Source organism: Balaenoptera physalus, assembly GCF_965194825.1.
Source record: "Balaenoptera physalus genome assembly, chromosome: 10".
Taxonomy (NCBI): Eukaryota; Metazoa; Chordata; class Mammalia; order Artiodactyla; family Balaenopteridae; genus Balaenoptera; species Balaenoptera physalus.
Window position 1 is genome coordinate 60,537,404 of NC_138889.1, and position 12,286 is coordinate 60,549,689.

The 12,286-nt window shown below is 41.2% G+C and overlaps 1 protein-coding gene across 21 annotated transcripts in view; it reads left to right on the forward strand.

Annotated features, from left to right (window-relative positions):
- XRRA1 (X-ray radiation resistance associated 1) overlaps positions 1-12,286 on the forward strand; it is an 80,099-nt gene that overhangs the window by 19,438 nt on the left and 48,375 nt on the right. For 10 of the 21 annotated variants that reach the window (XM_082411236.1, XM_082411257.1, XM_082411237.1 and 7 more), the window contains one exon: positions 4,370-4,503. The exons of the other annotated variants lie outside the window; for them this stretch is intronic. In XM_082411236.1, the coding sequence (XP_082267362.1) occupies positions 4,370-4,503 (134 nt within the window). The remainder of the gene's footprint in view (positions 1-4,369; positions 4,504-12,286) is intronic. 21 annotated transcript variants of the gene reach the window in all.

The window sequence follows — 12,286 nt, forward strand, 5'->3', positions numbered from 1 at the left end:
AGCTTCAGAGTCACACCTCAGCAAAATGTCTGCATGTCATGAGCCTTGGGGTTTACCCCAAAGAGCTGGTAATTTAAATTATTTAATCTACAAACATCAAGAGTCGGCCATTCTTCATAAAAACCTCATTTAACCTGGTCTGGCCAGAGAGAGACCTTCCACAACACTGAACTTTTAAGAGTTGATGCCTTTTACATGCCAAAGTTTTAAGAAGTTTTAACCGCTTGGGATGGTGATCTTCCTAAAATGGATTATAAGTCGTTGCATTTTTAAAGCATGCTATACTGAATGTAATGGTACCTTTTCTCTGTGGTTTCCAGCCATATTGAGGATAACAGTGCTTTACTATGATTTCTGACAGGAGTGGCCCTCATGCTTATCCAGGAAGCAAAGCTCTTGAAAGTCCAATAATACAGGGAGAGGGAGAAAGTAAATCTACAGCAACTGATGCAATTTTGTGCTAGGCTAAAAACATTTTATACCAGAGTTTATTATAGACAGTGGGAAACTGGTTCCAGATGCTCTAGAGATACAGGGAGCCACTTCCCTCACCTACAGGCCTGGGAGCTTATTATAAGCTTCCATCAATTTTTTATTTTGCCTTTTTAAAAAGTAGTTATTGAGCTTCTGTATATCATGCATTGTGCCAGGCATCCTACCTTCCTCACCTTTACCATTTGAAACCCCTACTTCAAGTGCCAGTGGGCCGCAGGGAGGGGACATGACTACAGGCTCTGACCCCACAGCTGACTTACTGGTTGATCATAGTTGACTTTTGGGAGGCCCTACTTCATAGTTTGATAGCAACTGATGAAGATTATTTATCCAGCAGACCAGCCCTACCCAAGGGAATTTATTTACATAAGAGAGCAGACCAAAGTCAAGATGCAGAACATAAATGAGAAGAGGAAATCTGGCCAATCGTTTGTTTTCATCTCTCTGTGGTTTGAAAGGGCTCTCTAAGAAAAAGGATAAACCTGTCAACTGTCCTGAATTTGCAGCTCATGGCAGCGAATACTTTGATGTGTAATAAAACTTGATGTGACTCAGCAGATGCAGCATCCAAGTTAGGGATCTTCTGTCCTTGTTTGCCAGAAAGGCTGTCACCCAGAGTAGAACTCTTCAGGAGTCAGTTTAGAAAAACAGCTTTGTCATGATTTGATTCTCTGCATACGGGCCTGAAAAAGAGTCAGCTGGACCTCTGCCCTGAAAGTCAGGAGACCTCGTTTCTAGTCTTGGTCTGCCACTACTTTGCCATACCTCCTCAGCCAAATAACTTACCTCTCTGGAACTTAAGTTTCCCCCTCTGTAAATTCTGGGCCAGCTGTGAAATTCTGCGACCTGCAGCTCTAAGACTATTCGTTTCTTTGAGCTGCCCTTACTTCCATAGAAAGCAGATTTGGACCCGACATGAAATAGCCAAAGCAGCCAGAGCAAGGGTCAGCAAACTTTTTTGGTAGGAGGCCAGACGGTGAATATTCTAGACTTTGCGGTCCATATGGTCATAACTAGTCATAACTGTCATAACTAATCCACTCTGCTGTTGTAGAAGGAAAGCAATTGTAGACAATATGTAAGCAAAGGGGCAGGGCTGTGTTCCCATAAAACTTTATGATGCTGAAATTTGAATTTTACATAATTTTCATACAATGTTATTCTTTCTGTGTTTTTTTCCTAACCATTTAAAAATGTACAAAGCATTCTTAGCTCACAGGCCATACAAAACAGTCAGCAGGCAGGATTTGGCTTACAGGCCTTTGTTGGCCAATTTCTGAGCTAGAACACTGGTGGAACAGCTCAGTGTGGTTGGAATGGAGTGAGACACCATAGAGTGTGGCGATAGAGGAGCCTGGCGAGGTAACGGAAGAGAGACTGTAGAGAGCCTTAGAAGGACTTTGAATCTTATCCTATGGATAACAGGGATCCATTGAAGGATTTGGAACTGAGGAGTAACAGGGTCTGAACTGTATTTTAGAAAAACCACTGTGGCGTGGCTGCTGTATAAAGAATGGATTGGAAGGAACAAGTATGAGAGATACTAAGGAGGTAGAATCCATTGCTGACTGTCCACATATGTGTATGAAGGAGACAATGATCCCCATCTTTATCTATGTTTATCCAAGCCAGCTTTCCATGTCTTCATCCTTGAAGGCTTCTCTCTGTGCTCCTGCCAAGTGGGATCACCCGTTTGTGTGAACTCTCAAAACTTGGAATTTACTGATGGCAGCATGAACTCGGCATTCCTTTGGTGCTGGGCATCTTTCATGGCCTGTGCAGTCCTATCAAGCTCTCTGTATACCATGGACACTAGTCATACCCAAACCATTTGCAGTTCTCAGAATAAGCAAGGCTGCCTCCTGGCTTCTATACATGCCACTTGCTGTGCTGTATGTCTTTTTGCCCTTAACAATTTGGTGAATACCGACTAGTCTCTGAGGACAGCTTAAGCATCACCTGCTCTGTGAAGCCCGTCTAGACCCCCTGGTAGAGCTCAAACATCTATCCCAGCAGCATTGCTACTTAACAGACACATATATGTATCTAGCTGCCCAACTAGGCTGTGAGCTCACACAGGGTAGGGACTGGTTCAAAGTAAGCCTTCAGTATAGGGGCCTTGAATGAAGGGATTGTGATGACCATGACAGCCAACATTAAGCATTTACTGTGCACTAGGCTTCATGCTAAAGGCTTTACCTACATAATTCCTCATAAAAATCCATTATTATTTCTACTTTATAGATAAGGAAGCTCGGTTAAGTATTGATAATTTGCCCAAGATCACACAGTTAGCCAGGATTTAAACCCAGGTCTACAGAGCCTGTCAATTAAGTACTAAAGTGGAGTACCAAACCCAGTCCTCCTCCAGCAATGACCTGCAGTCATTTGTGTATGTGTGACTGACTGTGTTTCACTGAAGTGGCAGACCAGAAACCTTGTCCCTGCACCAGTGGGATAAGATGCGGAAACTGGCCCCATTCAGTAGGCGTCTATGGGTGTGTGTTGGTGGAGGTATTACTGAGTACTGCTTGCCACACAGCAGGCCAGTAAATTGAGAGATGAGGTGTTGGGGCAAGGAATAGCGACTTTATTTGGAAAGCCAGCAGACCAAGAAGATGGTGGACTAGTGTCCCAAAGAACCATCTTACCTGAGTTAGAATTCAGGCTTCTTTTATACTAAAAGAGGAGGGAGTAAAGTCTAACATTTCCTGGTTCTGGTCAGCCTCCGGAGGGGAGGTGTTAATTCCTTCCTTCCTGCAGTCATTCACAGGTGGGCCTGGTCAGGATGTTTTCCGTGAGATAAAGGTATTTTAGCTTAATGCTCATTACCTGGGAGACAGGGTTCCCAGAGATGGGCCATTACGTATAATTTAAGCTTATAGGCAACATTCCTTTAGTGATTAACTTGTAATAGAGTACAAAGTTTCTTCCCTATTACAGAGGGAGAGGGAAGGGAGCAGACTTGTACATAAGAGCTAAAGTGAGTGTCCAGAGAGGCTCTTCTAGAAGAGGGAGACCAGAGACTGGGATGATATAATTTATCACAATTGCCTTTGTCTTTGCAGAGAGAAACTCAGTTTCCTGACTGGTCTCCTAACTCAAGTCAACTATCTCATGAATCTAGGTGGCTAGTTAGAAGGTGCTTTATGATGAGGTGTCAGTTTGGGTCATTGTCCTCATAAGCCAGTTCATTTCAGCCGGTTTTTTAATGTGCACCTACTATGTGCCAGGTGCTATGCTAGATTATAAGGATACATCGATACAGTGACAAGGTGCTTCACCTCAGAGAGTTTATAGCCTAGTCCACCACTGTGTGCCAGGACCTGCTCAGCACATCCATGTACCAGTACCCTATTCCTCAGGCTTATATCCAGTCATCACAGTTACCTGGCTGACTGTGAGAAATAACCTCAGAACAGTCTAGATAAAGCACCCAAAGTCAGAGGAGGGAGAGATTCCATCTGGCTGGGGAATTAAGAAAGGTTTTATAAGGAGGCAGCTTTTGAGCTGGCCTTTTAGGGCTTGGATTCAGATACATGGAGAAAGGGCATTCCTGAGTGAAAAGCTCAAGCAAAGATCTCTAGGTGGGGTGCGGCAAGGAATGGGGAGCGGTCACTTTGGCCAGTACCACGGGGTAAACAAAGGCTTGCAGTGTGGGGGCTGAGGCTGGCAAATAGGTTGGACATAGTAGAATGACTCTAGTAGACCTTGAAAGTTCATCCTGAGAGTCAGGAGGGTTTTAGCCTGTGGGCGATGAGCCCTCCTGGAAGGTTAAAAAAAAAAAAAAAACTAGCCAGCTCCCACCTCCTGTATGAGCATCATTGTCACGAGTAGTGCTTCTGTTTCCCCATCTTATATCTTTGCGCCATAGTTCCTGGACCTTTCCTTCAACAGCCTGACTGCGGAGGCCATCTGTGATCTGGGGATTCTGCCACACCTCCGTGTCCTGCTCCTCACAGGCAATGGGCTCACCTCCCTGCCACCCAATTTGGCTGTCGCAGAGCAGTAAGTTCTACATCCCAGAGTCTGTCCCATGTGTTTCCCTCCTGAGCCTTTGTCTGGGTACATGTGTCCAAAGAAATAGTCCAAAGCAGCTCAAAGGTCTGTAAGGACAGGCTGTGAGTGCTCAAAGCAGGTAGAATGCCACCTACTGAAGCTCCCAGAAAAGGCACTGGTGGGAACAGAGCCCCAGAGGTTCGGGAGGCCTCAGCTGGGTGTCCCACACTCCTCTGTGCTATTAGGAGAGACGCCGGTGTCTGGAGAGTCACTTTCCCTCCCTCTGATTTGTCACTGGTAAGTTGTGGCTATTGCTCTTGCCAGACTATTCCCCTTCAGGAACCCTCTAAATAAGCTTTGCATATTCCCATTCTGCACATTTGCTGAGCCATGCCTTTTGGCCAGAATGTACTGGTCCTTCCTCGCTTAATAATAGCGATGAGTCTGTCATACAGAGTGAAGTAAGTCAGAAAGAGAAAAACAAATACTGTATGCTAACACATATGTATGGAATCTAAAAAAAAAAAAAAAATGGTTCTGAAGAACATAGGGGCAGGACAAGAATAAAGACACAGACGTAGAGAATGGACTTGAGGACACGGGGAGGGGGAAGGGTAAGCTGGGATGAAGAGAGAGAGTGGCATGGACATGTATAACAAAATATAAAATACCAAATATAAAATAGATAGCTAGTGGGAAGCAGCCACATAGCACAGGGAGATCAGCTCAGTGCTTTGTGTCCACCTAGAGGGGTGGGGTAGGGAGGGTGAGAGGGAGACGCAAGAGGGAAGAGATATGGGGATGTATGTATATGCATAGCTGATTCACTTTGTTATACAGCAGAAACTAACACAACATTGTAAAGCATTATACTCCAGTAAAGATGTAAACAAAAACAAAAACAAATAAGATATAAGTATATAATGTACAGCACAGAGAAAATAGCCAATATTGTATAATAACTTTATGTGGAGTATAATTTATAAAAATATCAAATCACTGTGTTGTACACCTGAAATTAATACAATATTGTAGCTACACTAAAAATTAGTATTAAAAAATTAACGATACGTGTGTAATGCTTACTATGTGTCAGACACTCTTCTGTCACACTAAACATATACTAACTCATTTAATCCTCACAACCCTATGAGGTAAGTGCCCTATTATTATCCCCATTTTATAGATGAGGAAATTGAGGCACAGATAGGTTACATAACTCAACCAGAGTTACAAAGCTAATAAGTGGCAGAGCCAGAATTTGAACCAAGTCCGTCTGACTCCAGAGACCCTGCTTACGACCATTACATTCTCTTCTTATGTAGATTCTGTACATATTCCGAGGGCTATCTCAGACTGTCCTCTTTTCCCTATGAGAAGCCTTCCCATATTAACCATTTTTAAGTGTACAGTTCAGTGACATTAAGTACATTCACATTGTTGTGCAACCACCACCATCATCCTGCTCCAAAACTCTGTTCATCTTGCAAAAATTCCATCAACTTTGACTGATGGTTATGAGCCTTTTAAGAAGAACACCAGAGAAGCAAGAAGAACTACAATCCTGCAGCCTGTGGAACAAAAACCACATTCACAGAAAGATAGACAAGATGAAAAGGCAGAGGGCTATGTACCAGATGAAGGAACAAGATAAAACCCCAGAAAAACAACTAAATGAAGTGGAGATAGGCAACCTTCCAGAAAAAGAATTCAGAATAATGATAGTGAAGATGATCCAAGACCTCGGAAAAAGAATGGAGGCGAAGATCTAGAAGATGTAAGAAATGTTTAAAAAAGACCTAGAAGTATTAAAGAACAAACAAACAGAGATGAACAATACAATAAGTGAAATGAAAACTACACTAGAAGGAATCAATAGCAGAATAACTGAGACAGAAGAACAGATAAGTGACCTGGAAGACAGAATGGTGGAATTCACTGCTGCAGAACAGAATAAAGAAAAAAGAATGAAAAGAAATGAAGACAGCCTAAGAGACCTCTGGGACAACATTAAACGCAACAACATTCACATTATAGGAATCTCAGAAGGAGAAGAGAGAGAGAAAGGACCAGAGAAAATATTTGAGGAGATTATAGTCAGAAACTTCCCTAACATGGGAAAGGAAATAGCCACCCAAGTCCAGGAAGCGTAGAGAGTCCCATACAGGATAAACCCAAGGAGAAACACGCCGAGACACATAGTAATCAAAGTGGCAAAAATTAAAGACAAAGAAAAATTATTGAAAGCAGCAAGGGAAAAACGACAAATAACATACAAGGGAACTCCCATAAGGTTAACAGCTGATTTCTCAGCAGAAACTCTACAAACCAGAAGGGAGTGGCATGATATACTTAAAGTGATGAAAGGCCAGAACCTACAATCAAGATTACTGTACCCGGCAAGGATCTCATTCAGATTCGATGGAGAAATCAAAAGCTTTACAGACAAGCAAAAGCTAAGAGAATTCACCACCACCAAACCAGCTCTACAACAAATGCTAAAGGAACTTCTCTAAGTGGGAAACACAAGAGAAGAAAAGGACCTACAAAAACAAACCCAAAACAATTAAGAAAATGGTCATAGGAACATACATATCGATAATTACCTTAAACGTGAATGGATTAAATGCTCCAACCAAAAGACACAGGCTTGCTGAATGGATACAAAAACAAGACCCATATATATGCTGTCTAAAAGAGACCCACTTCAGACGTAGGGCCACATACAGACTGAAAGTGAGGGGATGGAAAAAGATATTCCATGCAAATGGAAATCAAAAGAAAGCTGGAGTAGCAATACTCATATCAGATAAAATAGACTTTAAAATAAAGACTGTTACAAGAGACAAGGAAGGACACTATATTATGATGAAGGGATCAATCCAAGAAGAAGATATAACAATTATAAATATATATGCACCCAACATAGGAGCACCTCAATACGTACGGCAACTGCTAACAGCTATAAAAGGAAATCGACAGTAACACAATAATACTGGGGGACTTTAACACCTCACTTACACCAATGGACAGATCATCCAAAATGAAAATAAATAAGGAAACAAGCTTTAAATGACACAATAGACCAGATAGATTTAATTGATATTTCTGGACATTCCATCCAAAAACAGCAGATTACACGTTCTTCTCAAGTGCTCATGGAACATTCTCCAGGATAGATCACATCTTGGGTCACAAATCAAGCCTCAGTAAATTTAAGAAAATTGACATCATATCAAGCATCTTTTCTGACCACAACAATATGAGATTAGAAATGAATTACAGGGAAAAAAACATAAAAAACACAAACACATGGAGGCTAAACAATACGTTACTAAATAACCAGAGATCACTGAAGAAATCAAAGAGTAAATCAAAAAATACCTAGAGACAAATGACAATGAAAACACGACGATCCAAAACCTATGGGATGCGGCAAAAGCAGTTCTAAGAGGGAAGTTTATAGCTATACAAGCATACCTCAAGAAACAAGAAAAATCTCAAATAAACAATCTAACCTTACACCTAAAGGAACTAGAGAAAGAAGAACAAACAAAACCCAAAGTTAGCAGAAGGAAAGAAATCATAAAGATCAAAGCAGAAATAAATGAAATAGAAACAAAGAAAACAGTAGCAAAGATCAATAAAACTGAAAGCTGGTTCTTTGAGAAGGTAAACAAAATTGATAAACCATTAGCCAGACTCATCAAGAAAAAGAGGGAGAGGACTCAATAAAATTAGAAATGAAAGAGGAGAAGTTACAACAGACACTGCAGAAATACAAAGCATCCTAAGAGACTACTACAAGCAACTCTATGCCAACAAAATGGACAACCTGGAAGAAATGGACAAATTCTTAGAAAGGTATAACCTTCCAAGACTGAACCAGGAAGAAGTAGAAAATATGAACAGACCAGTCACAAGTAATGAAATTGAAACTGTGATTAAAAGTCTTCCAACAAACAAAAGTCCAGGACCAGATGGCTTCACAGGTGAATTCTATCAAACATTTAGAGAAGAGCTAACACCCATCTTTCTCAAACTCTTCCAAGAAATTGCAGAGGAAGGAACACTCCCAAACTCATTCTGTGAGGCCACGATCACCCTGATACCAAAACCAGACAAAGATACTACAAAAAAAGAAAATTACAGACCAATATCCCTGATGAATATAGATGCAAAAATGCTCAACAAAATACTAGCAAACAGAATCCAACAACACATTAAAAGGATCATACACCATGATCAAGTGGGATTTATCCCAGGGATGCAAGGATTCTTCAATATACGCAAATCAATCAATGTGATGCACCATATTAAGAAATTGAAGAAGAAAAACTATATGATCATCTCAATAGATGCAGAAAAAGCTTTTGATAAAATTCAACACTGATTTATGATAAAAACTCTCCAGAAAGTGGGCATAGAGAGAACCTACCTCAACATAATAAAGGCCATATATGACAAACCCACAGCAAACATCATTCTCAATGGTGAAAAGCTGAAAGCATTTCCTCTAAGATCAAGAACAAGACACGGATGTCCACTCTCACCACTGTTATTCAATATAGTTTTGGAAGTCCTAGCCATGGCAATCAGAGAAGAAAAAGAAATAAAAGGAATACAAATTGGAAAAGAAGAAGTAAAATTGTCACTATTTGCAAATGACATGATACTATACATAGAGAATCCTGAAGATGCCACCTGAAAACTACTAGAGCTAATCAATGAATTTGGTAAAGTTGCAGGATACAAAATTAATGCACAGAAATCTCTTGCATTCCTATACACGAATGATGAAAAATCTGAAAGAGAAATTAAGGAAACACTGCCATTTACCATTGCAACAAAAAGAATAAAATACCTAGGAATAAACCTACCTAGGGAGACAAAAGACCTGTATGCAGACAACTATAAGACACTGATGAAAGATATTAAAGATGATTAAAAAAAAAGAAGAACACCAGATAATTCCCTGGATTCCAAACATATTCCTTTTTGCCCTCAAGGTATAGCAGCAGTCATACCTGTTGTTGGTAATATCAGTCACCTAGCCAATATAATAAACCCCTGTTTTCCTGCCTGTTGATTCAGTGGAATGAGGAGCCTAAGTGGCCACTAGTAAACTTAACTTCCCGTTAAGTGGAACTATTCTTGTGTCCCCTGTAAAAGTGTTCCTCCCTAGGAAACTAAGACCTCTAACTCAAGAGCTCAAAGCTGCAGGAATTACAAGCTGCAAGTGGATTGTTGTGTATAATTATAAGAGGAGCTGCTTTCATTTTCATTCATTCATTCCTAGGCCCTTATGCTCTGGTTGTGAGAAAAACAGCATCAGTCTTGGTTGCTAGTTTGTGTGACACTCCATTCTGTAAGTCCGCACCCCAACCTCACAGTGGGTAGTCTGCTAGGTAGTGCAATAAATAAGTTGTCAAAAGACTATCTTGCCATTCTGTTAGGTCAGCTACTTCTGCATGATGGAGTACATGGTAAAAAATTAAACTCCATGTCTGTGAGCCCATTGTTGTACTTCTTTGCCATGAAATGTGTTCCATGGTTAGAAGCAATGTTATGTGCGCTACCAGAATAATGAATAAGACATTCTCGAAGTCCACAGATTGTGATGCTTGCAGAATATTGTGGTCAGGGATGGAAAATCCATATCTCAAATACATATTTATTTCAGTAAGAGAAAAATCACTGCTCCTTTTATGAAGGCAGGTGTGCACTGTAGTCATCCTGCTACTGGGTGACTGGCTAATCCTCCCAGAAATGGTGCCATGTTAGGGTTTCAGCATTGGCCTCTGCAGGTGCTCGGCAGGGGTGGTAGGCAGATATGCTTTGTTGAGGGGCAGTGTGTAGCCTCCTTCCCTGCTGCCAAGGCCATTTTGCAAGCACCAGGGTATCCAGCTGACATTCATGGAATGGGTCATCTCATCCACCTGATCACTGAGAGTCCCCTCTGCAGTGGAAGTCTTTGGGAGCATTCACATGGGATAGAAATAGTCCTTACACATCCTATTCATCCTGAGAGGTCTGTTCATATGACTTCCCCTCAGACCTCCCTGTCAGCAGTTTTACATTATTTTTTCCAAACTTTGACTCTTCAGCTAAACCACTGCCCGTGAATCAGCATAGACCTGTACTTCTGGCTATCTCGCCAACCAAGGAAAATGAGCAATCAGATATGTTGCTATAGGTTTTACATATTGGGAGGATTTCCCCTCCCCTGTCTTTCAGAGCCACCTTTGTATGGACTTATAATCCTGCAACAGTCTGGTTTTGGTTAGTATCAGCATATCATGCAAAATCATTTGTTAACCTAGCTGCAGATTTTTCTCCTACACCTGATGGTCATAGGACATTTGTTATGGGTTGATGGAGAAGTAACAGTACAGCAGGAGTAGGTATCACAGGAATCTAAGCAATATTAGTTCATGCAACTTTTCCAGATTTGCTTGAGCCTGATCTCCAATGTTGCTTTCATTTGATGAGGGAGTTCTGCACATTCAGTTCATGTTGAACAGCTCAGGAGGCATGGTCACCTTGGTGTCCCATGGTCAGGTGTTCAGTCTCTACCAACATGCAGTAGTAAGCCAGAAACTGTTTTTCATAAGGAAAATAGTTGTCTGCAGAATAGAGCATAACTTTGCTCAAAAATGTTTCTGTAATTGGTGCCTTTAAAAGGTTCTATTCATCGAATGAGCAACCATTAATTTATCATCCAAACCAAGACATAGTTGAGAGGGAAAAGTACCACTATTAATTATTTTGGGATAACAGGTGAAAACTCAGACTGTCCTTGAAAACCAGGGTGTATGGTAACCCTATCTATGCAGCCTTAGACATTTAGAGCACAACTGGACCTACCGAGTAATAACACCCAATGCCCTTGGCCAAAGACATAATGGCCAAAGACATAATGCCCAAAGAGCAGCTTGTGTGGCAGTTGGACTTGTTGCAGAGCCTTGCCTTTCTCTGGATCCCACACAAAACTGGCAGCCTCAGTAAATGGATCAGAATAGCACAAATGTTTTATGCGTAGCTGCCCAAATCAAAAAAGGCCAACAAAACTTTGTGCCTTTTTCTTAGTAGCAGGTGGTGAAAGGTGTCTTTCACATTGGAGGTATATTCCAACATGCTTCAGATACCTGGACATAAAGAAAATTAATCAGGGTGTCAGTTCCTTGAATTTTTACAAGGTTTACCTGCATCCTGTGGTACACTCCATACTGAGGCATCTGAGGTATTTGAATTTCCTGCCCATCAGCTCCAATCAACATGGTGTTCTGTGGAATACCAAAATAATCAAGATCCCTGTGCAATAGATTATAATAGGGCTAAAGAGTTGATGTAGCCCCCAGAGGAGAGGACAAAGATATACTGCTGTCCCTGTCAGGCGAAAGCATACGGCTTCTGGTAGTTCTTGTTCATTGATAAAGAGAAAGAAACATCTGGCACGTCCTTAGCTGTATCACAAGTGCTAGGGGATGTGCTACAGTAAGAAGAGTCTACATATGGAACAGCAGCTGAAATTGGAATCACCACTTGATTGAGTTGATAGTAATCTACAGTAATTACTCAAGACCCATCTTCTGCACAAGCCAAATAAGTTTAACAGGGATGTCATAGGACTCATTATCCTTCTACCTTTCCAGTCTTTAGTGTTTGCAGTAATCTCTGCAATTACCTCAGGGTTGTGGAATTATTTTTGGTTTACTGTTTTGGAAGCAAAATTCCTAGGGCTTCCATTTGGCCCCTCCTATTGTAATAGCCCTCGCTTTGTTGGTCAGTA